This window comes from Manis javanica, chromosome 17 (assembly GCF_040802235.1).
Source record: "Manis javanica isolate MJ-LG chromosome 17, MJ_LKY, whole genome shotgun sequence".
NCBI classification, from domain to species: domain Eukaryota; kingdom Metazoa; phylum Chordata; class Mammalia; order Pholidota; family Manidae; genus Manis; species Manis javanica.
In genome coordinates this window covers 18,540,806-18,567,260 of record NC_133172.1, presented here as the reverse complement: position 1 = coordinate 18,567,260, position 26,455 = coordinate 18,540,806, and the positions used below count along the sequence as shown (strand labels likewise).

Below are 26,455 nucleotides of genomic sequence, written 5' to 3'. Positions count from 1 at the left end.
GCCAAAGGGAAAGGGACTGGGGAGGATGGGTGGGAAGGGAGGGAAAAGGAGAAAAAAAGGGGCATTGCAATTAGCACACATAATGGGGGGGCACAGGGAGGGCTGTACAACACAGAGAAGACAAGCAGTGATTCTACAGCATCTTACTACACTGATGGACAGTGACTGTAATGGGGTATGTGGGGGGGATTTGGTGATGGGGGGAGTCTAGTAAACATAATGTTGCTCATGTAATTGTAGATTAATGATACCAAACAAAACATGTGAGAGAATGGTAACTGTCAAATGAGGGTTGACAGAGGCTTCTGGAAGGGGGAAGGCAGTCACAGGACATTCATGGGTGGTCTACTGTTGGTTCTCAAATTGGGGCGGGGAGGGGGGTTCATTTCATTGTTATACCTTTTAACTCATGTCTATGATACGTTCTTCAGTATGTGTCAATTATTATGTAATAAAAATGAGAAGGAGAAAAGTGCTCGGACCTAAGCTACGGGAAATACCAGCTTCCACAGACCAGATGGAGGAGCTGGAGTCAGGCACAAACAGTGAGCCGGTGCTGTCAGGGAGGCAGGGGAGGGGTCAGAAACCGGGGCATCTCGGAGGCAGAGAGAACCTCCTGGAGGAAGGGGGGTCTCCCAGATTCCAGCTTCTAAGAGCAGGAAGGGAAGACAAGGACTGCAAAGTGTCTCAGATTTGGCCACCTGGGGGTGATCTCTGGGCTTGGAGGAGCACTTCTGAGGAGTAGTGGGGACAGGAGCTACATTGTGGCTGGCAACAGGGGAGATGGACCAGTGAAGATGGTCCCTAGATGGACCCAGGGTAAGGAAGGCCCCTTCTTCAGCAGGCCATTCAGGAGGGACAGGCGAGGTGGCTTGCTTCAGCCCCCTCTGTGGTAGGAGCGCCTCCACCCCCACTCCGTCCTTTCTCCCAGGAACAACTGGCCAGAGGGGAACATGACTCCAGGACGCAACCGGACATGCTAATCCGGTGGCAAGGTCGTGACTCTCTGGCCCAGCGAGGACTCCTGTGGGGAGGGAATGGCCCGGTCTCCTTTCCTTACCCTGGAAGTCCCAACCCTGTGAGGACAGAAGGAGAAGGAAGGCAGAAGGTAAGACTGTTAACATGCCTGGGAAGAACTCCGGGGTCCAGGCCTGGCCTGTACGAGTCAGGGGCTCCTCCCCAAAGCAGGGGAAACCCTCTCTGGGCCCCACAAGTCCTCCTTCCCTATTCCCCAAAGCAGCTGGGTGCCCAAAGCCCTTGCTGTAGTCTGCTGTGAGGACAGACAGACAGTGATCTGATCCCCCTGACCCAGGTGGCCTCCGGTATCACAGCCACAGCTACAGAGCTGGCCTGGCTCCTACCCAGCCCAGGAGACTGCGGCCCAGGCACCCTCCTTTGTTTGTCTTGGGGGGGCCATTGCTGAGCAAACAGGGAAGGGAAATCCTGGATTCTGTCTCTCTTCTCTGCCTGCTCAGCGGTTACTCAGGCCTGAGGCTCCTGGGACCCACTCAGGTCTGGCTCCTTCTTGGTCCTTCATGTGAAGGGAGCTGGTGGGGCAGGTATATAGAAAACCCAGGTCTTGGCCTTGGTGCATGCTCAGAAAAACTAAACCCCAACCCGGGGGCATAGACAGACATTCACTGGGCATGCCCTGTGTGCTGGGCCTTTCCAGAAGAGGATGCTGAGGCTCAGGGTCATGAAGGGAGGATATTGGCAGAGCTGAGAATCCCACCCAGACCTCCCTGACCCCCTCACTGCACTTTGAACCTCAGCTTGTCGTAGTGGAGCAACGGGGGGAGGTAGTGAGGGGCAGGACGACAGGGCGTGATACCCCTTTACCTCTCTTTTTTGTCCCCCACAGACCACACCACTGTCCAAGGCCCCAACTGGGCATGCAGAGCCCTCCCCATGGCTGAGCTGCCCTTGCTGCCTTGGGCACCCCCATTGGCCAGGGTGGTGCCCAAGACTCACCTGTGCCCCCAGTTGAGTGGCAGAGCCGAGGACCCGGCCCCAGAGTGCTCAAGGCTCCTGGTGGTGCCCTCTATTCACATAACGCCATCCAGTGATGGGGAGTCCTCCCCCTGCACCCCGCCCCCCAGGCGCCTGCAGCTGCTGAGGATCCCGGACCTGGAGAGTCCACCCCAGGACAGGTCAGATTGGGTGTTGGGATGGAAAAGAGGGTATTTCTCTCTAGGGACTCATGCTCAAGGGTGGGGAACTGAAGGTCAGAGTGTGGCTGGAGGTCAGTTAGCCCCACAGGAGCTGGGCTGCAAGTTGGGAAATAGCTCCACAAAAACAGGCCACTGGGAGTATGTGTTGGGACAACAGACTCTGAGCTCAGCCGAGCAGTACCTAATAAGAGTGGGAGTGGACACCCCATTCAACACACCCCATGTTCTTCAAACTGTGGGTCATGACCTATCTAGGGGCCATGAACCCAATGTGGAGCTTTGTGATCAGCACTTTTCTCAAATAGAAATAGGATAGAACTGAAAATACAGTGGGTAAGGCATAGTGGGTAAGTGTGTTTCCTGCAACTCTTGTGTATGACATTACATATTATTTCTTAATTGTGTACTGGAGGCCAGCATAAAAGGTATGTCTTGCTGTAGCTCATGGACAAAAAAAAAAGTTTAAACAAACCTGTTTCTGCAAAGAAACTACCTCTGGTACAAGGAGACAGGAACTGGGAGGTTCCACCTACCAGGGGAAAAGGACCCGGCTGGTCCTGAATAGAAATATCCACTGTGGTTTCTTCCAATAATAACGCTGAATAAGAGATGAAGTTTATGAAGTAGTGCTCTGTGTTTCAAAGGGGAGAAACCTCAGCAATTTCAGCAAAAATTAGGATGGAGAAAGAGTTGCAAAATGATACTGTAGGAGCCTAATTGTGTATCTTTTTAAAAGACATTGAACAACAGCATATATTGTTGGTGAGTACATCCTGATATAAGAGAGAGATGGAAAAGCTGTCCAGGGAAAACACATACCAACTTCAGGGCAGTGGGTACCATGGGGGCAGGAGCAGAGAAAGGAGGGAAGGGGAGTTGGGCCTTTTGTGTGACTGTGATCATTTATTTCTTTAAAAGAAAAAAAAAGGATCTGAAGCAAAAATGGCAAAATTTTCACATCTTTTACATATGGGACAGAGAGGACCATTTTATTTCTGCCTGTTTAAAATAAATATTCCTGAACCAAAATTTTAAAAGTATTTCAAAAGAAGAAACTGGCAAGAAGTGTATATAAAGAAAGCAGTAAGACAGAGGGGCCAGTGGAAGGAGGGCCTCTCTGAAATGGGAGGGAAGAGCTTCTATGGAAGGAACAACAAATGCAAAGCCCTTGGGGAAAGAACGTGCCTGATGAGTTAGAAGACCAGCAGGGAGACTGGGTAGCTGGAGAGCGAGCAAGGCGGGGAGACAGGAGGTCAAGTTAGAGTGGTGACAGGGGCCACAAGAGAGCTCTGAGCCAGGAGGGCCCTGACCTGACTCAGGGGTCACGGCTCCCTCTGGCTGTCCCTGTGGAGCAGCTGGGTGCAGGGACACCGGGGAGGACCCACTGTGATATCCAGGAGGGAAAGGACAGAGGCCGGGCCAGGGTGCGAACAGCGGGGAATAGAATGTAGATAGATTTTGTGGGTGGAGCCCACAGGTTGGATGTGGGTGTGAAGGAATGTGGGGCCTGCCGTCACTAGAAAGAAGTCAAGTGGGATTTTTATGGGAAAGGGGTATAAGGGTGGAGAGAGGAGGGGAATGGTGCCTGTTCAACAGGTGGGAACGGAGACGGGTGGAGAGCAAGCCCCTGTGCTTCCAGCCAGGAGCTGTGAGGTGGAACCACATCCTGTGTTCTGGGGCAAAGAGGTCAGGTCACGGACAGACTCGGGCCACCCCTGCCGAGGTGGGTGCAGGTTATGGCGTCAGGGCAGGGCTGTGACTTCCTCTGTAACCTACCAGCTGGGTGGCTTTGGCAAGACACTTCCCAACTTTGAGGCGGGCTTCCCCGTCTGTAAACAGGCTGCTGCTGCGCCCCCCGGCGCTGGATGCGTGGGAAAGCCCTTCCCCCCAGACCTGGTGGCATCCCGGACTCGGGTAGTTGCCCGAGGTCGCAGCACAGAGAGCCGGAGAGGCTGGATTCTAACTTGGTCTGGCTAGCAGGGACTGGGACAGAGAGGGTCTCCAGAGGCCGGGGCCCGGGCACGTCCTGGGGCTAACGTCTGGGTTCAGGGACAGGGCTGGGGAGAGGGCGGCGGCCCGCAGGTCCTCCCCCTTCCGGCCGGCACGCGCAGCCCCGGCACCCCGGCTTCCCAGAATCTGCGACCTAGCCCAGCTCAGCCCCCTCTCGGGTTCCGCCCTGGGAGGGCGGGGGACCCGGGCGGGGGGCCCTGGCCCGGGGCAGGCAGGGCTGGGGACCTCTTTCCGGGTCCCAGGGGCGAGGGCCGCGGCCCGAGCCAGGGCAGCTGCCGTGGCGGCGCCCTGCTCCATCGTCTCCGGGATTTGCTCTTTCCCTCTCCCGCCGCTCAGTTCTCTCTCTCCTTTTCTCTCGCCCTCTCTCTGGACCTCGGGCGTCCCGGCGCCCCTCCGGGCTTCTGTCTCGCTCTCCCTCCCCCGGCGCCCCAAAGTCTCTCGGCCTCGCTTCTCGGCCCCGGCGTCGCCCTCCCGCGGGGCCTCAGGCTGCCCCGCCGCCCTCGGGCGCCTCGCTCTCCTCTCCCTCCCCGGCCGGCCCCGTCTCGGCCTCACCGCCGCCAGGCCCCGCCGCGCTGCCCCGGCCCGGGCGCTCGCGCCCCTCCCGGCGGGCGAGGGGCGGCGCCGTGACGCGCGGGGCGGGCCGGCGGGGCGGGGGGCGCTGACGCCGCGGCGGCCTCCGCGGCTCCGGCCTTTTGTGCGGCGGCGGGTCGAGTGGGGGCGGCGGCCGCGGACGGCGAGGCGGGTGCCCCGCGGGGACGCCCAGCTCCTCCCAGCCCCGATCAGCCCGGCCGGCCCAGCCCTGCGGCCGGGTGCGCCCGCAGCGCCGCATCCATGTTCGAGTAAGGACCGGGCCCGGCCGGGGATGGGGCGCGGGGGCCGCGGTGCCCCCGGGGCTGAGCGCTGACGGCGGGAGGCCCCGGGGCCGCTCGGCACTGCCGGGGCGCGATGCGGGGCTCTGGCGGGGGTTCCCCGGGTCATCTGGCGGGGAGCGCGGCCTGCGGCGATGGCCTTGCCTGGAAGGCGAGGGGTGGGCGCCAGGCTGACCCGGGCCTTTGGGGCTGGGGTGGGGGCAGGGGCGGCCGCGGAGACCGGGGCAGGCTGGGGAGCAGACTCTCCCAGTCTAGGCCCCCTCCCACCGCCCTTGTCTGCTGGAGGTGGGGGCTGTGGCCGGTCGAGAGCGTGCCCGACATCCTCCGGGGCCAGGGACGCAGAATTGAGCGCTTATTGCTCGTCTGGGCCCGGTGTGTTAGATTATGAATTGTAGGTGTCTCGGAAGTGTGTGTATGCGTGTCTGTGCTCCTAGTGTGCCCGCAGGTGTGATCCTCCTTAGCTGTAAGTGTGTAATTTACCTGGAATTCCATTTGTGGTTCCATGTATTACTTCAGGGTCCCTGCGTGTGTCGGATTGTGACTTTACTGTGTGGGGCTCTGCGTGTGTGCTTGTGACCTGTGGTTGTATGTGAGTAATGTAACTCATCCCATTAGACCTATGCGTGTCTGGTTGTGACTTTGGAGTGTGTGTACTTGTGTCAAGTATCCTAGTGTGCAGTAAGCTGTGATCCTTCTTGACTGCATGTGTGTGTGCGTGTGTAATTTATCTGAGACTCCAAATGTTACTGTAAGTTGACTGTGTGTCCAATTGTGACTTTGGAGTGTGTGTGCATGTGTGTTTGGGGCTCTACTGCTATGACCCTCTGTCTCTGCAGGTGCCTATAATTTATCTCTGAACCTGTTAGCTCTGTGTGCAAATATAAGTTACCTGTGTGTGCCCATGCATGACACTGTTGTGTTTCTGGGGCTCCATCTTTGTGTGAAAGTTCTTGTTCTTTTGTGACACTTGTTTGTGTCTGGGCTACTATGTGTGCAGCTGGGACCCTCTGGGGCTTTGTGTGTGTGAAGAGCAAGACAGAGACTCCTTGTGGCTCTTAGTGGGCCCAGGACCCTCCGTCCTGAAACTTGGGTGTACCTTTGACTCTCTGGGGCCATGAAAATAACTGATATTGTCCCTCTGTTATAGTTTATAAAGCACGTTCGTGCATTGGTTCAGTACCTGGCCACCATGTTGTCAAGGCGTGTCAGGTGTGTCCACAGCGCCCTGGGAATGCATTATTCCCGAGTCCTTCAGGGCTGTGTTGGTGTCTGGCTTCCCTGGCGCCTCCATCCCTCACCACAGAGCAGGCCTTTGCTTTGTTTTCCCAGCCAGATGGTAAACACCAGGAGAACGGAGCTTACCCTATCTATGACTTAATTTACCTCGGTTGTGCATTTGTGAGCTGGGGTCCTCTGTGACTGCTCTCTCACTGTGTGGCTCTCTCTGTAACTGTGGGAATGTTCACTTGCTTTCAACTCTTCTCTGAGACTTTCTTGTAGCTGAATGTGTGAATGTAATTTTTCTGGGACTTTTTGTGGTATTCTGCATGTTTCTGTGGCTCTCGGCAGCTGCCTGTGTGCATGCATGCGTATGTGTATGTGTGTAACATTGGGGACTGTGTGTAGCATACTTGTAACGTTGTGAGTGTGGGTATAATTATGCTGTGACTGTGGCTCTGTGTGTGACTGTAACACACCTGTGATACTACTGCTGGGTGTGTGTGTCTGAGTGCGAATGTGAAATGGGTGGGGAGACTTCTTTTAGTTGTGGGGAACTACAGTTGACACTGGCTGTGTGCGACCCACATCATTTCCCTTGTATGCACACCTGTGTGTGTGTCTGCCCGGCTCTGACCCAAGGGAGCTCTGGGCCTATTGAGGCCCGGAAGCTGAAAGAGACGCCTGCACTGGCAAAACCCCTTTCTATTCCGAGTCCCGCCTCCTGTGAGGCCCCGCCCTCCCTAACGGTCCTCCTGCTGAAGGCTCCTCCCTTCCCTGGGCCACAGCCTGCCTGGTCGGGCAGCCTCAGGGCTGTGCCTGCCCTTGTGCACTGCCTCTTTGTCCTACCAAGAACCATGATCTGGGAATATGGGCCCTGCCCTGTCTGTGTGTGTTGGGTCTGTCCTCAGGTGCCCTCCCCTAGATCTCTGGCTGCAGGAGAGTAGGCCGTGTGGAGGAGGGGTCTGCAGTTCACGATAGAGAGGCCAGAAGATTAGGCAGGGGAGAAAGGTGGTCACCCCTTCCTTCAGAACCTTCTATGGCTCGCCAGTGCCTTCAGTGTGAAGCCCAAACTCTTGATCAGGATCCCAGGGTCTGTGGGTGGACCTGTGCCCTCCTGTCCTTCCCCAGCCTCACTGGCCACCTGGTTCCTCAGGCCTGCCGCACTCAGTCCTGTCTCTGAGCTTGCTGTTCCTGCCCCTAAAGCAGTCTGCTCCCACCCTTTGCCAAATCTGTTCTTTGTCCTGGGGACTCAGCTTAAGTGTGCCCTGCACAGCACCCCACCCACCCATTTAGCCCTCCTTTACCTCTGTGGTCCTCCAACTTGAACGTGCATCATAGTCTCCTGGGCCTGTTTCTAATTCAGGAGGTCTGCAGAAGGCCCCAGAATCTGCATTTCTCACAACTTCCAGGTCTGCTGGACCAGTGTTGTGGATCATTTTCCTCATTTACCTGCTTTCTTATTGATTGTCTCTTCTCCAACCAGAATGTCAGGTCCCTGCAGGCCGGGATTGTGTCTGTTTTTGCTCACTTCTGTGTCTCCAGTCCCTGGCTCAGTGCATAGAGAGTGAGTGACAGGCATTTGGGCTCAGACAACAGGCTGAGGTGTTTGTGTGGTACCTGTTGAGCTCAGGGTAGCATTTTGGACACAGCTGCATAGGTGGTTCCTTTGAGTTTGACAGTCCCTAATCATCAAACCCTGTGCTGGGCTTTGCATATATTACCTCACTTTCTCCTCCAGACAATTCTGTGGGATAGCTACTGTTACTACTCTCATTATACTCAAGAAAGTAGGCACAGAAAGATTCAGACCCTTGCTCAAGGCCACACAGGCAGGAATTGGCCAAACTGAGACCTCAGCCTGCTGAGAGTTGGGGCAAGTTGCACATGTGGTTGAATCCAAGGTCTGTGAGCCTCAATCACTTACTCCACAAAAGTAGATGCTTGTGAAGCACCTACTGTGCACCAGGCCTTGTCTTGGGCAGTGGAGACACAGCTGGGAACTACCCACTCCCCTTGTGGAGTGTACCTCCTGGTGTGGAAGGATAAGAAGCTGGAACAAATGGAGAAGGTGGGAGGGAGGACATTGGGAAGCAGAGAGGTGACAGAGGGTCTTGGAGCAAGTGTCCATGAGCAGAGACCTGAAGGAGGTGCAGAAGCCTTGCACAAATCTCAGAGGAAGGGCATTTGGGCAGAGGGAACAGCTGAGGCAGGAACTGAGAGGAGGGAGCAGGTAGCTGATGGAGGGTCCAGCTCTGGGCTTGTAGCTGGAGTCAGGTGCAGACGGAGGGGCATGAGGGCAGGGATGGGAGAAAGGAGACCTGGGAGAAGGTGGCTTTGATAGTCCAGGGAGTACAGCGGTGGCCTGAGTCACCACCTATTTCACTTACTTGTTTACTTATTTATTCCACAAATTCTTTTCACAAGTATGACATGAATGCCTATCCTGGACCCTCTTCTGAGCAATACTGAGGACAGAGCCATCCATGCCCAAGCAGCACCCGGGCTTGCCATCGAGGAGCTCATAGACCTGGAGGGGAGATGGAGCTATCATCAGATGGCCCAGAGTGATCAGAGCTGGGATAGGGGAAGCAGTAGAGTGGCCGGGTGGGATGGGAGCTGCCAGGCACTATGCGGACCCAAGGAAGGGAGGCAGCATCTAGGAGGGAGGGGATAGGCAAGCAAGAGTCCCAAAGGATGCATTAGAATTTGTTAGGCACAGAAGAGAAAGGATGGTCTGGACAGAGGGACAGGCATGCGCTAAAGCTTGGAGGTGAGAGAAGTTCGAGAAGCCCCAAGGACTTAAGGTAGCTGCGCATCCTTGCACAAGTGGCCACTGCTTTGCACCTCATCTCTGTCCTCTGTAAAGTGGCATGGTCAGCTTAGCCCATGCACTGGGTTGCCTGAGGCATAATAAAGCTAATCTTAGGGGGAGCTTGCCATAGCCCTGATAGAGTCAACAGTGAGCATCCCTTTAAAGTTCCTGGCACCACAGCCCTATCACAGCTGGCATTTACTCCGTGCGTGGACCAGAAGGCTCTTTCCTTATAGGGCAGGAACTAGGTCTGATGGTTGTTACTTCCAGCTCCAGCCAGCATGTGGATTATTCATGTAGTCACCAATGGTTATTGAGAGTTTACTATGTGCTGGGTATAGTTTTGGGTACTAGGGACACAGTGGCAATGAAGGCCTCCTGAAGTTCATGGTCTGGGGCAGACAATAAGCAAACTGACTAATGGAACAGGATGATTTGAGACAGTGTGAAGTGGGGCTGGGCAGCTGGGGGGCTGCTTCAGCCAGGGTCACCAGGGAGGAGAAGCATTAGTGCTGAATAAGGCTAGGCTGGGGCTATGGAGGGGCAGTGCAGGCTGAGGAGACAGAGGGCAGAGAGGCTGGGGTGGGGTGGCTGGAGTGATGGGGAGAGGGGAGGGCAAGAATGACAGAGTGGTGACAGGGACCACGCCTGGGCCCTGGGCACTGAGGTGAGGACTTTGACCAGGAGGGCCTTGACCTCCGTGGGTGGGGAGCGAACTGCAAGGGGCAGGAGGGGAGCAGGGAGACACACTGCTTCGATGTCTAAGAGGAAGAGGATGGAGCAGGGCCAGGGCACTGGAGCCAGGGAAGTGAGTATAATAGAAACAATGGAAATAGGTTTGGGAGGTGGAGTAGTAGGACTTGGAACAGATTAGAAATGGGGGGTGAGCAAAAAGGAAGTAAAGATGCTTAAGTTTTTGGCTCAAGCTACTGAGTCAAAAGTGGCTGCTCAATATTTATTGTATGAATGAATGAAAAAGCTGATTTAAAAAGCCAGCTGTCATAGAGAGCTCACTGTATGCCCAGCACTACTGGACACACTTTACATGTACTGACGTGTTTCAGTCTCCATACAGCCAGGTGAGGACCTGTGTGTATCACTCCGACATCACAGATGAAGTACCCAGGATTCAGAGTAGGGAGCTACTCTGGGCCACACTGTGAGGCAGAGGGGAATGTGTGGGTGGATGAGGGATCAGTGGGCTGATGGATGGGGCCCCAAAATGGGCCTGTCCCCACACCCCAGCCTGTTTCTCCCCACAATGCCCCTCTTCCCTCCTCCCAGCACCACCCCCCACTCTGGCCGGAGCACCCCAAGCAGCTCCCCATCTCTCCGCAAACGGCTGCAGCTCTTGCCCCCAGGCCGACCCCCGCCTGAGCCAGAACCGGGCACCATGGTGGAGAAGGGGTCAGATAGCTCCTCAGAGAAGGGTGGGATGCCCGGGACACCCAGCACCCAGAGCCTGGGCGGCCGGAACTTCATCCGCAACAGCAAGGTCAGTGGGAGCCTAGGTGGGTGGGAGAGGGGAAGGGTGGGAGATCGGCTCATTCTGACTGCGCTCCTTTCTCTTGCAGAAGATGCAGAGCTGGTACAGTGTAAGTGTTGGTCAGGGGGCTTGCTGGGGGAATGAAAGGGAGGGGGGCAGGTGCTGGGCCAGGGGCCCCAGATACAGCCATCAAGGAGTAGGGGCTGGGGTCAGCAAACCTAGGGCTGCATCTTATGTTGCTGCTTACATGCTGTGTGACCTTGATTGAGTTGCTTAATCTCTCTAGGCCTCTCTCCTTGAGAAACAGTCCTGACCTTGCACAGCTGAAGGGAACATTCACTAAGTCAGTGATGCTGGTGGGTGCTTAGCACAGGGCCTAGCTTCTGCAGAATCAGTAAATGGCAGCTCTGTCATGGTTACACTTGTCTTATGATCAGTGGAAGCCAGAAGTGAGTTAGATTTGAACCCCCAGAGAGCCTGTTCAGGACTGAGAAGACTGAGGGGGTCCTAGGAGCTTTGTGGGGCAGAATTAGGGGTGTGAACCCCCATCCGGGTTCTCACCTCTGAAACTTTGTCCAGATGCTGAGCCCTACGTACAAACAGCGGAATGAAGACTTCCGGAAACTGTTCAGCAAACTCCCTGAAGCCGAGCGCCTCATTGTGGGTGAGTCCTGACACCCGGACCCAGACTTGGACCTGACCTTGAGGTCCCAGCCCCACCCTCCCAACTCTTGCCCCGTGGTCGCTGCCTGGACAGCGTGTGACTCGGCGTCTGCCCATCTCTCCCCTGGCCTCAGATTACTCGTGTGCCTTGCAGCGCGAGATCCTCCTCCAGGGCCGCCTCTATCTCTCTGAGAACTGGATCTGCTTCTACAGCAACATCTTCCGCTGGGAGACAACAGTGAGCAACAGGGATTCGGAGGGGCCCCGGGGCTGCCAGGGCCCCGGCCCCTATTGACCTGTCATTCGCCCTCAGATTTCCATCCAGTTGAAGGAAGTGACGTGTCTGAAGAAGGAAAAGACAGCCAAGCTGATCCCCAACGCCATCCAGATATGCACTGAGAGCGAGAAGGTAAGGGAGATGGCCTGCTGGCAGTGCCGTGTGGTCCCTGACCCGGGTCCTCAGAGCCCATTTATCCTGCACCGTGAACTTCTCTCATATCCGTGTCGTGGGCTGTATTCTCCTGGAGCCTGGGCTCCCATCATCTCTGAGCTGGACCCTCACACCAGACTCCCAACTCTGTCCCTGCTGACTGTCCCCCCACACGGCTGCTCAGGAATACCATTAATAGTAAAATTCTTCCCTTCCATGTGTTTGTCAATTCAGATGTCCCCTCTCCTTGGAAGCCTTCCCTGATGCTTCATTCTGTCCTCATGATCGTTGCCTTGTGATCCCCAGATGGCTGCCTCACACCAAAGACCTGGACAGGAAGGGAGGAGGGAGCGTGGGTAGACACCACAGCACACTTCCCTCTGTGTTTTATTGGCCAAAAGTGAATCAGTTGACCACCCCAGCAGGCAAGCGAACTGGGCTTTCCCCTTCACAGCCCAGCCTCTCTGGGCTGACTGGAGGTGTGCCTATCTCTCACCCTGGACTGTGAGCTCTGGGGACACAGCCAGGCGCCATTTCCTCCTCACGTGACTCCAGGGTCGGGGAGGCACAGGATAAATATTTTATGGAATGAATGAGTGGATACATCAGAATGGAGTTCCAGGAAGAGAGTGGCTTGGGATGGAGCCCCCTCTTCTGTCTATGTCTCCCCACCCCCTCACATCCCTCTCTCTCCTGCAGCATTTCTTCACTTCCTTTGGGGCCCGGGACCGCTGCTTCCTGCTCATCTTCCGCCTCTGGCAGAATGCACTGCTTGAAAAGGTGGGTCTGGATGATGCCTGTGCAGGGGGTTAGCAGGTGTGGGCCAGGGAGACCATATAGCCAGGGGTCCCAGACTCAGGGAACTGGAGGACCCCTCAGCTCTTCTCCATGGGCACCAGACCCAACGTACCTGCAGTCTCCTCCATGGGCTCCACCAGGGGGCCACCATGGGCTCTAGGGCCAGACCCAACCCACACAAGGGGTGTGTCCATGATTGCTGTCACCATCTGCAGATCAAAAATGCTCTGAAGACAAGAAGGTTTTCTTTGTATGTGTGACAGTAGATCTGACCTGCACTAACCCTTGTAGTCTGTAGCAACACTAACAGAACTTCTGCTGCGATGGAAGTGTCCTCTATCCATGTTGTCCAACACAGTAGCCACTGGCCACATGTGCCTATTGAACTCTTGAAAAGTGGCTAGTGTGACTGAGGGTCTGCATTTCTTAATTCAGTTTCATTGTAGTGAGTCTAAACTTAAATGGCTGCGTGTGCTTTGCGTATAGGACAGATCTTTATTTATCTCAGTGTGACCATTCATATGTTTCAGGACAAAAAAGTATTAATGGGTATGACTGGGATAAATCATAGATATACTTGTAATTCAATATAGAGTTATAGTATCCAATATAGAACATACCAGTGATTCTCAAACTTTATAGTTTCAGGAACCCTTAGACTCCAAAGAGCTTTTGTTTAAGTGGGTTATATATATCAATATTCTTGATATTATTATTGATACTGTGTTATAAATTGAAACTGGGAGATTTTTAGACATAAGAATACATGAGCACACACTGTATTAGCTGTCAGAAAAATGTCAGCATCACATGTCATGTAGCCTGTGGGAAATTACACCGTATACTCATGAGAGAATAAAAGTAAAAGAGGCAAGTAACATCTTACATTACTAGTAATACTCATCATACTCATGAAAACAGTTTTGACCTCATGAACCCTCTGAGAGGGTCTGGGGGGATACCCCAGAAATCCTCAAACTACACTTTGAGAAACCCTGATATATACTGCACCAGGTACTAAATATAATATAGCTACTATTGGTGCTATATCAAAACATTCAGCATAGGCACTGTATTGTTTTTCTTAAATCCTATAACTCTTTAATTTTGAGCCATGTCTTATCCCAAAGGTTTTAAACAAGGGATTTTAGGTCACCTAAAGGGTCCTAAGGATCCTAAGGGATTTTATGCTAGCCCCAAGCAGGCTCTCCTGGAATACCCATGATGGTTGCATGAGTTTCTGTAGGATGTATTCAGCTACAAGTAACTGAAAACCCACCAAACAATGGCTTAAGCAAGATACTGAATAATTTCATAAGGTAATAATAATAGCCAACACTTATGGTGCTACTGGAGTGGCAGGCACTGATCTGAGCATTACATGAACTAACTTCACAGCCACCCTATGAGGCAGTATGCTTATTATCTTTATTTTACCAGTGAGGCATAGAGAGATGAACCTGCTCATGTTCACATGGGTGTTTATATGGCAGAGCTGGAGTTCTGACTCACTGTACTCCAGGTTCTGGAGCCCTCCTGACCACTGCATTACACTGATCTTCATGTAACAAGAGGTCTGGAGGCAGGTGGTCCAGAGTGGGTTTGAAGGCTCCCTTATATCATCAAGGACCCAAGGTCTTGGGTGTTCTTCCACACCATCACCACTCTGCATATTGATATTTTATTCACGTGGTGGTTGCTTCAGGGTTGCAAGATGGACGCTACAGCTCCAGCCATCATGCCCTCACATAAGTGTCCCAAACACGAAGGAGGTAAAGGGTGGATAGAGAGTGGACTTTCTTTGTCAGGGAGTAAAAACCTCCCTTAGCCAACTTCTTGCATGCTTGGGCCAGAACTGGGTCACATGACCATCTTTGTTTGCAAAGGAAGCTGTATGTGTGGCAAGGGAAAGGTGAACTGGTTCAAACCAGTTGTAAGTCATAACTGGAGAAGATTTTTGCCCCAAACAAATCAGGATCTGCTGGTAGGGAGGGAGGCTGGATAGACATTAAATAGGCACAGCACAGTGTCTGCACCCACTGGCCCAGTAGCACTCAGAAGGCCAGACCCACTCCTCTAGCAGTGCTGTGCTCATGTCCCGTCCTCTTGGGGGCAGCTCCAACTGTGGCCATCCTCAGGGGCAAGAGTGCTGGAGCCAGGCCAGAGAGAGGTCCTGCCTAGTGTCAAAGTCTCCAAGGAGGACAAGGGCAGAGGAAGGTTCAAAGCTCAGCCTCGGAGCCAGACTGCCAGGATAGAGCTCTGGCCCCATCACTGAGGTGCTGAATGACTTGGGACAAGTTACTGAACCCCACTGGTCAATTGGGGACCACCCTACATCCTAGCAATTAGAGCCAGGCCGAGAATAAGTGCTCAGTAGTGTCCAGCTTGTATAAGGCAGGGTTTCCCAGTGGTTAGCTCTGGTGTGATGCTTCAGCCCCCCAGGGTCACGCCTCTGCTCCGCAATGTGGGCACTTCTGTGCCTCAGTACTATCTTAAAATGATGCTGTTAGCACCCACCTCACAATTGTTTTGAGGACTGAGTGAGTGAGGACATGGAAACGGGCTGGAAGAATGCCTGGCATGTGGAAACAGCTCAGGGAGTGTGTGCTGCAGCTCTTATTCCTGTTCTTTTATGACTTCATCATCCTCATTCGGTCACTCTGGCCATGGGTAGTTGAAAGCCCAGGGCTCCCCAGGACACTCGGGAAAGCACCCCAGGGCAGGACAGCATCGGGGGTGGGAGCATCAGCTCTGGAGTCTGGCTGGGTTTGAATCCCAGGGTTGTCCCTGGCCACTTGTGTGACCTTGAGTCATGGCTTCCCCTCCCTGGGCCTTGTATTCTCCTTTGTAAACCTGGGCATGGAACCTGTAGTGGAGTATTGGGAGGACCTTAGGGGGGAGTCCTGAGCATGGGACTCCAGCAGGTAGGGTGTGAAGTCTGGAACAGGATGCCATGCTGCCCCCTTGTGGACACTGCGGGGAACGGCTAAGGCTCCCTGCTGGTGGGGACAGGGTGGGAAGGGCTCTGGCCCGCGTGAGGTGGAGGCCAACTCCATGTCCTGCCTGCCCAGACGCTGAGTCCCCGTGAGCTCTGGCACCTGGTGCATCAATGCTACGGCTCAGAGCTGGGCCTCACCAGCGAGGACGAGGACTATGTCTGCCCCTTGCAGCTGAATGGTCTGGGGTGAGTCAGAGGTCAGCGATTGGTTTCTGGGGTCTGGAAGACAGGAGGGGTTGCATGCACAAGAGGAACAACCCCTGTGCCTTTCTGGAGTCTGAGTGGACTGACCTGGGTGTACAAAGTCTGGGAGACAAAGAGGGTGTGTGGGGTCTCAAAGATACAGTGAACTCACGCACTTCCTTCCCCTGCAGGAGTGCCAAGGAAGTGGACGATGTGATTGCACTGAGTGATATCACCCCCTCGGGGGCAGCCGACCACAGCCAGGAGCCGAGCCCAGTGGGGTCGCGCCGTGGCCACATCACCCCCAACCTTTCTCGGGCCAGCAGCGATGTGGACCACGGGGTAAGTAGGAAGATGGGGGATACAGAAGAAGGCTGGGGGTGGTGAGTGGGGGTCGGGAGGGTATGGACAGCAGGACAGAGAAGAAGTGGTTGGAGGGGTGAGGGAAGGGATGGATGGAGGAAAGACAGACAAGGAAAAGAGGGACAGTTATAGACAAGAGAGGCAACGGGGGGAACAAACAGATGGAAAGGATGAGAGACAGAAGAGGCACGACGTGGATGAGTGGATTGGTGGACAGATGGATGGATGAAGTAGGAGACAGGCCAGGCATGAATGAGACAGATGGGTGGACAGCACAGGCGTAAGAAATCTTATGGCCCAGGCATCTAAGTGAGGCCTTGTCTGGGCAGCCCCAGGGCCCCCCACAGTAGTTGTAAGCCCCACGCACACCCATGACCTCCCAGCATTGGTTCTCCTGCACTCTGGAATCCTCATGGTGTTGTCGGCACACAGGGGCCCCTAAGGCTGGGATAGAGGTGGGACAGGGCTGGATTAAGCCTTTCTCCACAGGCAGAGGAGGACAAGGAGGAGCAGCCAGCCAGCCAGCCAGATGCCTCCTCCAGCCAGACAGTGACCCCGGTGGCTGAACCCCCAAGCACAGAACCCACCCCGCCTGATGGGCCCACCTCTCTGGGCCCCTTGGACCTGCTGCCCAGTGAGGAGCTATTGACGGACACAAGTAATTCCTCCTCGTCCACGGGGGAGGAAGGTGAGGCAGGTGGCCTGAGTCATTCGCTTCAGTTACATGTGATGAACCTTATTCAGACCGGCTTAAGCCAGGGATTTACTGGCTCATGGGACTAAAAAATTTGCCGAGGGAGCACGCATTCAAATGGTGTTGTGAGAAATCTGTCTATCTTTAGCTCTGCTTTGAAGAGAGCAAAGTGTAATTTAGGCAAATTATTTAACCTCTCTGAGCCTCATTTTCTCCATCTGAAATATGGGGTTAGCCAAAAGAATACCCACTTCATACAGTTCTTGTTAAGAGAATCAAATGAGTTAATACCTGTAAAGCGCCTGTGCCCCTTAGTACGTGTTAGCCATTATTATTTCCATTTATTCTGTGCCAACTTCATTCTCAGGTAGCCTCTACTCTTGTGGGGGCAGAGAGATCCCAGCCCTGCTCCCAGACAAGCCTATCTGAGAAAAAGCATGTTTTCCAAGTGGCTGCACCAGAAGCTGTAGGGTGGGGTCTGGTGGGACAGCTCGGAGAACGAGCCTGCCCTGAGCCCATCACTGTGTCTGATTGGCCTGGCCTGAGACACACGCCTGCATGCATGTACACACGTGCACACACACACGTGCACACACACACACACACACACACACACACTCCTGAGCTGCAGACTGATGAGCCTGGGAGCACATGCCCACCCCTGTGATCGCTGTGGCTGCAGGTGGCTGGGCCTGTGTGTGCTCCACCGTGCAGCAGTCGTGGTGGCTCTGACCGGCTGGGCCTGGGGCACACGCCCACCCTAAGTCATGCCCATGGGAGAGGGGTTCAAATTGTGCTGTGTCAGCGTCCACTCCAGTCCAGGAGGAGGGTCTGCTCACACCCCCCACATTAGTATACGAGGACAGGTGGATGTCCACATTAGTGTGGAGGAGCAGTCACCCAGAGACAGAGCCAGGGGCTGCTCTGAGGCGGGAGGATCGACAGCCTCACCCACTGCCCTTCTGTGTTGCCCCAGCTGACCTGGCTGCCCTGCTCCCGGACCTCTCTGGCCGTCTCCTCATCAATGCCGTCTTCCATGTGGGCGCTGAGCGGCTTCAGCAGATGCTCTTCTCGGACTCGCCTTTCCTGCAGGGCTTCCTGCAGCAGTGCAAGTTCACAGGTCAGGGGGCGGGTGGGGAGGGTTGAGCCGTGTTGGAGAGGAGGTTTTCCTCTGCCTTTCAAGGTTCTCCTAGCTGGTTTGAGAATCAAATTGACATGAGATGGATTAACAGGAGAAAAAAGCAAAGTTTAAGTATGTGTGCTTGGAGGCCCAGTGACAAAACTGAGACCCAAAGAAATGACCAATGCAGGCAGCTTTTATACATTTTAGGCAAAGGGCAGTAAATTTGTGAGGAATTGATAGGACAAAGGAAAGTTATGTTTGCATATTTAAATTAGTAAGCAATTCCAAACAGCATTTGGGTTTGGGGAGTAAATTAGTAAAAAAGTGACAAGGTTTGCTCTAAATTCCCTCTCACTGGTGGTGAGGATGCCTTCTACCTTTAGGTTGGGGAGGTACCTTTCACATGGAGATTCATTCCCTGGATTCAGAGGGTGACAGAGGAAGTTGGGGTAGCCCTCCCACCCTGGCTGCTTCTCCACTCCACAATTTGGGGTGGCCTGCCCTGGCCCCTGCCGCAGGTTACATGTAGGATGGAGCAGCTGAAAGCAGCATCTATGAGACCAGAACAGTCTGCCTCTCGACCTGAGTCGCCTCGGGCTGGGTTCCAAGCCTCGGTGCCTCAGTGTCTCCTGTGTAATGGGGGCGTAATAGTAGCACCTGCCTTATCAGAGTCTCATGGGAGCTAAATGAGTCAATACCAGAAAAGTGCCCAGGAGAGAAGCATGTAATGAGCATTTAATAAATACAAGTTATGTGAGCACTAAATGTGCCTGCTCTGTCACATGTGTGCAGAGACCAGGGCAGATGAGCTCCAGAATCTGGCGAGAGTGACAGTAAATAGATGACCCACACAAGTCAGTCTCACGTCGCAGGTGTGCTGGGACTGTGAGTGTCAGAGGGGCGTCAGGAGAGGCTGCTGGGGAGATGGGAAGTTGAAAGTAGGGCCTGAAGGAGGAACTCTTCCAGAAGAGGTGAGGAGGCAGGGGAGAGAAGCCCAGGAGGCCAGCATGGGACCTGCAAAGGCCCTGAGGCCAGAGGCAGGTTGGAAGAGGTCTCTTGAGGCCAGGCCCCTGTGGCCAGGTACAGCATAGTGAAGCTATAGCACCAGGTGAGGTGGACGGGTTGACCGTGGGACCAACTGAGGGGCTCAGAGGGCTGTGAAAGAGATTGCAGACAGGAAGGGCTAGTCAAGTGATAGTTTTTCTTGGTTTCTTTATTCTGTACTGATAAAAATGAATAGTGTAGGATCCCCTAAAGAATGATTAAGACTGTACCTTCTGTTGGGGATGTAGAAGTCCCCCAAAACTGCTCATATCCTGGAAAGGTTGGCACAAAGACTGAAGAACTCAGACTCTGGGGTACTGCAGAGCCATGGAGTGTTCTAGGCAGATAAGAGACAGGGTTGGGCTTGGTTTTAAGAAGTTATTCCTGGACAGAACTAGAGGTGGAAACTAAGGCCAGGAGCCCAGGGTTGGGGGATGGGGGCGGCTGGAGTGGGGTTCCTCAAGGATGGGCTGAACCATGAGTGATGCTCAGGAGAAGGAGTGAACAGATAGGCAAGGGGTGCCCAGGGCTGGTGGGAGCAGGGTCACTCCTGAGGTGGGGCCCTGAGGGGATGGGCAGGTATGGGAAAATGCCAAAGCTAGTGTGCTGCCCCGTGGGTGTTGGGATCTGGGGTTCAGGAGGTCACAAGACCCTAGGTCTGAGGCTTGGGAGAAGCCAGGACTGGTACAGAGAGGGAAACTGAGGCTGCAGGAGTGGATGAGATGGCCTCAGGAGGAGTGAGGAGTGCAGGGAGGAGAGAGGTCCCAGCTCTGAGCATCACCAACATACCTGAAGTTTTAGGTATCCGGAAAGCAGGTGGGACAGATACCAAGTTGAGGTCATGGAGGGGTGGGTTTGGGGTCAAGTCCCAGAGAACTGGAACCTTCTAAAAAGACTGAGTCTCCTATAGCCTGTGGGCAAAGGACTGGAGAATGGTCCCCTCATTCCATTCCTCCCTCCCCCAGATGTGACCTTGAGCCCCTGGAGCGGGGACAGCAAATGCCACCAACGCCGAGTGCTGACATACACCATTCCCATCAGCAACCCGTTGGGCCCCAAGAGTGCCTCCGTGGTGGAGACTCAGGTGGGCCAGGCAGGGTGGCTGGCGGGCCTGGCAGCCAGCTGGGGTGGCCCTGACCCCCCCCTTGTCCCCACAGACGCTGTCCCGGCGCGGACCACAGGCAGGCGGGTGTGTGGTGGACTCGGAGGTGCTGACACAGGGCATCCCTTACCAGGACTACTTCTACACAGCCCACCGCTACTGCATCCTGGCCCTTGCCCGGAACAAGGCCCGTCTCCGGTGAGCAGCGGCTTGGCCCCTCCACCTGCCACCCTGGTGGCCCCAGGGCCCCAGTCCTTGTCAGAAACAGAATGTGAGTTACCACCCTAGCAGAGGAGCAGAAGTGCTGGGCCCCTGGAGCCTCTGAACTCAGAGTGAGAGAGAAGTCAGGAGGTGGCCCTGGGAGCTCCTGCCATCTGCAGGGGCGTTTGAGCCATGAGCGAGCGAGCGAGTGACCCAGGACACAAGTGAGCTGTTCATTTGTTCATCAGCTGTTGATTGAGCACCTTCTGTGTGCCCAGCACTGTTCTGGACACTGCGGGCACAGCAAACCCAACAAAATCCCCTCTCTTAGGGAGCTCATATTCTAGTGGGGAATTGGACAATAAAAAATAGTTATGTAAAACTTTAGAACATTGACTGGCAATAAGGGCTGCAGAAAAAAGCCTAGCAGGCTAGAGCATATGAGATACGTCAGGAGAATTTTATTCTGAATAAGGAGGTCAGGGAAGGGTCCTCTGAGAAAGCCTATTTCACCAAGAACCTGAAGAAAGCGAGAGAACGATTTGTATGGGACAGCCAGTGCAAAGGCCCTGAGGCAGGAGTGTGTAACGAAGACTGGCTAGAGTCGAAGAAGTGAGGTAGGAGGTGAGATCAAAAGAGGTGAACCAAATTGGGCATGGCTTTGTGAGTCATGGTGAGGACTTTGCTTTTACCAGGAGTGAGATGCATCCAGGGGAGGGCTCTGAGCCAGGTGGGCCCTGACCTGACCCTGGGGTCTGCAGGCTCCCACTGGCTGTGGCTGGGGAGCAGACTGTAGAGGGTGGGACGGTACAGGGAGACAGAGTGACCTGTGATGTCCTTGAGGAGCCCGGCCAGGGTGGGGGTACAGAGTTTGGATTTGGGATAGATTTTGTAGGTAGAACTGACAGGGATCACTGAGCGATTAGATGTGGGTGTGAGGGGGAAAAAGGGGTCAGGACCACCTGGAGGTGTTCGCTGTTTAGAAGGATGGAGCTATGATTGGCCTGGATGGGGAAGATCAGGAGCTCAGGCTAGGATGCTTCAAGTTGCTCTTAGGCCCCCATGTGGAGTTGGGGCGCTGCTGCCAGATGGAAGGCGCGTGAGCTAAGCCGCTGGTTTGGGTGGGCAGTACTGAGGCCGCCCTTACGGCCGGGAGACTTGCCAAGGTGTGTCCTTGGGTGTAGGTGACAAGGGGCTCTCTCTGAAAGAGTGGGAAGGGAAGCACCCCTTGGAGAATATGGGCAGCAAGGCTGGGATCAGACACTGAGCCCCTCTCCCCGTGTTCTTATCCCAGCGTGTCCTCTGAGATCCGCTACCGGAAGCAGCCCTGGAGCCTCGTGAAGTCTCTCATCGAGAAGAACTCGTGGAGTGGCATCGAAGACTACTTCCACCACCTGGGTAGGGGACAGAAGTCTGGCCAGAGTGGGGTGTGGGGTCGTGGCCAGTCTGGACGCAGACATGCAGAGCCCTCTTCCTTGTCTGCAGAGCGAGAGCTTGCCGAGGCCGAGAAGCTGGAGGACGGCGGGAAGGATGCTCGCGGATCTCTGTCTGGCCTGCGGAGGCGGAAGCGGCCCCTGAGCTGGAGGGGTCATGGTGACAGGCCCCAGCATCCAGACGCTGACCCCTGTGCCCGGGCTGGCATGCACACCTCAGGTGTGTCCCTGCAGGCCTGGTCAGGGCAGGACGGGCTTGGGAGCGGGGCCAGGTGGGGGACCTGGGATGGGTCTGACGCCTGGACACTCTCCTGCAGGCTCCCTCAGCTCCCGTTTCTCGGAACCGTCCATGGACCAGAGCCCTGGGGCCAGCATCCCCTGTGCCCTGGTTCTGATCAGCGTTGTGTGAGTAAGGGGACTGAGCTTTGGGGTCAGACAGGCGTGGATCTGCATCCTGTCTTCATGACCTTGGCAAGGGCTTGGCCTCTCTGAGCCTTTGCTTAAGTGGCAGTGTGGGCTCACCTCATAGAAAGATTAGAGGAGACGCTGTTTGGGTGTACCCAGCAGAGCTCCCAAACAGTGTACTGCTCAGTTTGTCATAGAGAAGTCTTCTCTGCTGGGAGAGGGCAGCCAGGGGCAGGGAGCACTTTCTGGAGAAGCAGGCACCCAAAGGAGGTGGAATTAGGTGAACCAGGAGTTATGCAAAAGAGCAATGTGACTTGCACATTTCATTCATGTTTTCTGGGCCCTAAGCTGGGTGACACTGCAGACACAGTAGTGATCAACAGCCCTGGGAGGAGACAGATGTGACACCAGACTAGAGTGATGGAGAAATGGCAGATCTCAGAGGACACACAGAGGCAGCAGGGACAGAGACAGAGACAGAGAAGCCATGGGTGACTTCCTTCAGGGCCAACTTCCTGGGAAGCCAAGGAAGGCTTTCTGGGAAGGCAAAAGACTCTTGGGCTGAGAGCCCAGAGGGCTTAGGTGGGGACCAACATGCCCAAAGGCCTGGAGGTGTGGGGGGCAGGACACTGGGAAATGGAAATGAGGTCTGTGCTTCGAGCAGACCCTGTGAGCTGAGAGTCAGATTGGCCACACATGCAGCCTGGCTGGGCCTTGGTCTCCCATCATCAGCAGCCCAGTGAGAGACTGTGGCATGCTCAGCTCAGAGCAGCATGGGGTTGAGGAGGGTGGGAGGCCAGGATGGACTGGGCTGCTCTCATTTCTCTGTCTCCCCCTCACTGCCTCCTCAGGATCTGTGTGAGGTAGGGCCCTGCATCCTGCACCCCTTGACCTTATGTCTCACCTCCAGTGGCAGCCCCTTCTCCCTACTCCATGCCCCTGGCATGGTAGCAAAGGATGTGGGTTTCAGACAGGCCTGGGTTTGAATGCTGACTTTGTTGCTAATGGATGGTGTGACCCCAGGCATGTCTCTGACCCTCTGAGTCTTAGCTTCCTCCTCTGAAAAGGGGGGTAATCGTGGTACCCCTTCAAGGGTTGTGTGGGTACCCAACTTGTGGGAGTGTCTGTATCCTGACTTCTGACCTCTGACCCTGCCCCCAGCCTCATCATCCTCATCGCCCTGAATGTCCTTCTCTTTTACCGCCTCTGGTCCCTGGAGAGGACGGCCCACACCTTCGAGTCATGGCACAGTCTGGCCCTGGCCAAGGGGTGAGTGGGTAGCCTGAGGGGGTCGGGAGCTGGGGAAAGTTGGAGGGGCCAAGGCCCTACTCAGGCCCTGCATCACCCACAGCAAGTTCCCCCAGACAGCCACGGAGTGGGCAGAGATCCTGGCCCTGCAGAAGCAGTTCCACAGCGTCGAGGTGCACAAGTGGAGGCAGATCCTGCGGGCTTCTGTGGAGCTCCTGGATGAGGTGCGGCTCTGGGGCTGTGGGATCCTGTGTTCAAATGCCAAGGGGTGCCAGATGCGCACCTGTCTCCTCCTCTGTAAACTAGTCCCCACCTCCCAGAATTGCTGGAAAAATCAGCAGGATGGAAGATACAATTTATTGGTTCTCATCCTGGGAAAAAAGTCTAGAGGTGTCCGACTTCAGGCATGGCTGGATCTAGCCACTTAATAGTAGCAAGACTCTGTCTCTCATACCATTCTTGATTCTGCCCACCCCCAGAGTTGGCTTTGTTTTGGACATCCTCTTCCACAGGATGGCCAAGGTGGTGCCTGCAGCTCCATGCCAACATCCAAAGGGAGGCGCTCTCTCACTCGTTGCTGGGGTCACATGTCCATTTCTGAACCAGTCACAGCCATCAGGAGTAGGAGAGGCTTTGTCCCTTAACTGCCCCTTCCTCCCTTTGGAGTGACTAAGGGGTCACATGAGTGTGGGAGAGAGGTTCTCCAAAGGCTATTGGGGTCTCCTTTCCAGAAGGGGCTGCTGCTCCAGGCACCCCCTATAGTTCAGGGTCAGCATCTGTTAAAGATGGCCAGGTTCAAATTCTAATGTGTGACCTTATACAAGTGACTTCATCACTGTGGCTTCCCGCTCTGTAACTGGAATAATGACTGATGCTACCTCAAAGGCTGCTGTGAGGATTGAATGAGTTAACGTGGGAATGATAGTGCCGAGCTCGTAGGAAACCCTTTATGTGTGCTTGCTCATATTAGTGTGTGGCCAGTCCCAGCACTCTGTAGGTGCTCAGTAAATGTGGTGGGTCAGCACAAATGGCAGGCACTGGAGTAAGCACCTGAGGTGAGGAGGGGGCACGGGGAGCCCAGGTAGTGGCTGCCATTGGCTGGGTGCCCAAGGGCATCAGAACCTAAGTTCATGGGTGGCAGTGAAGTTCGGATCTGGTCACTATGGACTGAGGCCCACCTTTAGGGGCTTCATACCCCGAAATCATGCTGGGAAGGAGTGGCTTATGCTGGGAGGGGCCCTACAAGACAGGGTGGGAGGGGATTGAGGCTCGGGCCCCATGGTTCAGAGAGAAAGGCAGGGACTCCCCATCCTGAGTTCAGTTCTGATTATTTTCCTCTCTCAAATGCCAAGGGCACAGGTTGATTTCACAAATTAATGCTAATAGCAGATACAGAGTGAGCCAGGCTTTTGTAAGTGCTAAAGTGACCAACTGATTTGCTCCTCCCGGCCAGGCTGTGAGGGGGTGCTCTTGCTGTCCCCCATCTAGTAGGTAGGGACACTGATGCCTGAGGAGTTTGGGCTTGTCCACGGTGGCACAGCAGGGAATAAGAATAGCTAACGTGCCCTGAGTGACTCCTGTGTGCCATGTCCTGGGTTTTCACCCAGGCCCCTGAAATAACCCTGTGAAGCAGGTATGTCATGGTTAAAGGCTGTGCCCAGGGTTACCCAGTAAGTAGCAAAGCTGGGACTTGAACTTCCATCCGCTGCCTCTGAGGAGTTAAACTGGGTATGGTATGGCTCTGCTCTTGTCCCAGGGCAACCTTGGCAGTGGCCGGCCGTGGCCTCTCTGCACCTTCTGCAGTTCCTCAGTTGCAGGCTGGAGGGGCGACCTCCCCCATGCCAGTCCGTGCCCTCACCCTGCCCACCTCTTCCCCCAGATGAAGTTCTCACTGGAGAAGCTGCATCAAGGCATCAGCGTCTCAGACCCTTCCTTTGACTCCCAGCCACGGCCCGATGACAGCTTTTCCTGAGGACATCTAGCCATGTGGCTGTTCCCCCAAATGGGCAGATGGACCCAGAACCTCGGTGACCACTGCTGGCACAGTGTGAGCGCCGGGAGCCTCCCGCCCACCCCTCCAAGTGGCCTGGCCAGGGACCACACAGACATGGGGACCACAGAACCAAGATGCACTTTAGATCAGCGTGTGCGAGTCCAGCAGCCGTCGCCTGCCCAGCCAGGGAGCTGGCCTGGCCATTGGCAGGCCACACCTTCCCCGCTAACTTATTTTGCCCAGCTGGGGTTATGGGGGGTGCCTCTGGGGTGCACGATTCCCTCAGCTCTGGGTTTAATGTATTATATTTATTTGGGGCTGACAAAGCCCCAATAAAGGGTTGGAACCGGCTGTGGCTGTGTCTGCAGGGCCCTGGGAGCAGGTGGGAGGATCCTGCTGCAGCGGGGAGTGGGGGGAGCTGTTCATTTTCTGGGGCCATGTCACTGATACCATCAGGATTCCCCAGAATCTCACAAGCTTTGCATCATCAGCGCCCAGTGCAGGGGCTGTGGGGGCAGACCAGGGCATGTCAGGGTATCTGAGCTTCAGATTATCATTCTCTACAAGAGACGTAAGAACAGCACCTGTCTCCCAGGGTAGTTAGAACCGAGTAGTTCTCCGACTTCAGCTGCGTCGGGCTCTCCTGGAGGGCTCATTACAAAGCATTCTGCTGGACCACACCCCCAGAGTTTCTGCCCCAGTGGGTGTGGGGTGGGCTGAGAGTTTACTTGGAGTAAGTTCCCAGATATGCTGATGATACTTGTCCAGGGACCCCGCTTTGAGAGCTGCTATTATGAGATTCAAGGAGGTAATAAATGAGGCCACTTATAGCAAGGTCTGGCCCAGAGTCAATATTCCATAAATGTTCCTCTTGTTGCAGAAAAGTTGAGGGGAGGAGAAAGTGACTCATGTAGTGAGTACCAAGTAGGAAAAGGCTCTGTGCCATCCCGACCCCTGTCTTACTAACAAGAAAATGGGCTCTGAGGCAGTCTCTGGTCCTTAGAACCCAGATCTGTCTCAAACCCTGCCCTGGTTCTAGAGTGAGTGAGGGGTAAAGAGGACCTTTGATGTGTCACAGTCAGGCTTTAAGAATCTTAATTGATGGCTTGGGGCACAGGACTGTAGAAGGGGTTGGAGAGAGGCAGGATGGACCACAGTGGTGAAAGGCAGAGCCAGCCTTTCCTATCTGGCTATGTGATCATGGCAAG

At 54.8% G+C, this 26,455-nt stretch overlaps 1 protein-coding gene across 6 annotated transcripts; it reads left to right on the top strand.

Annotated features, from left to right (window-relative positions):
• The first annotated feature begins 1,868 nt into the window (after nt 1–1,868).
• Nucleotides 1,869–25,598, top strand: GRAMD1A (GRAM domain containing 1A). Of its 6 annotated transcripts, none has more exons than XM_073226198.1 (19): nt 1,870–2,150; nt 10,368–10,578; nt 10,658–10,678; nt 11,149–11,233; nt 11,367–11,470; nt 11,546–11,641; nt 12,362–12,442; nt 15,532–15,644; nt 15,833–15,983; nt 16,494–16,662; nt 17,675–17,818; nt 19,831–19,949; nt 20,023–20,165; nt 21,463–21,566; nt 21,654–21,821; nt 21,919–22,006; nt 23,168–23,275; nt 23,358–23,478; nt 25,134–25,598. In XM_073226198.1, the coding sequence occupies exons 1-19, from the start codon at nt 1,909–1,911 to the stop codon at nt 25,224–25,226; spliced, it is 2,361 nt and encodes a 786-aa protein (XP_073082299.1). In that variant the 5' UTR covers nt 1,870–1,908; the 3' UTR covers nt 25,227–25,598. The 6 variants fall into 6 exon arrangements, with proteins under 6 accessions (XP_073082298.1, XP_073082299.1, XP_017518853.3 ...); XM_017663364.3 differs by having other exon boundaries at nt 1,872–2,150; nt 16,494–16,692; XM_037021679.2 differs by lacking the exon at nt 1,870–2,150 and adding an exon at nt 4,869–5,020 and having other exon boundaries at nt 16,494–16,692.
• Nucleotides 25,599–26,455: the final 857 nt, after the last annotated feature.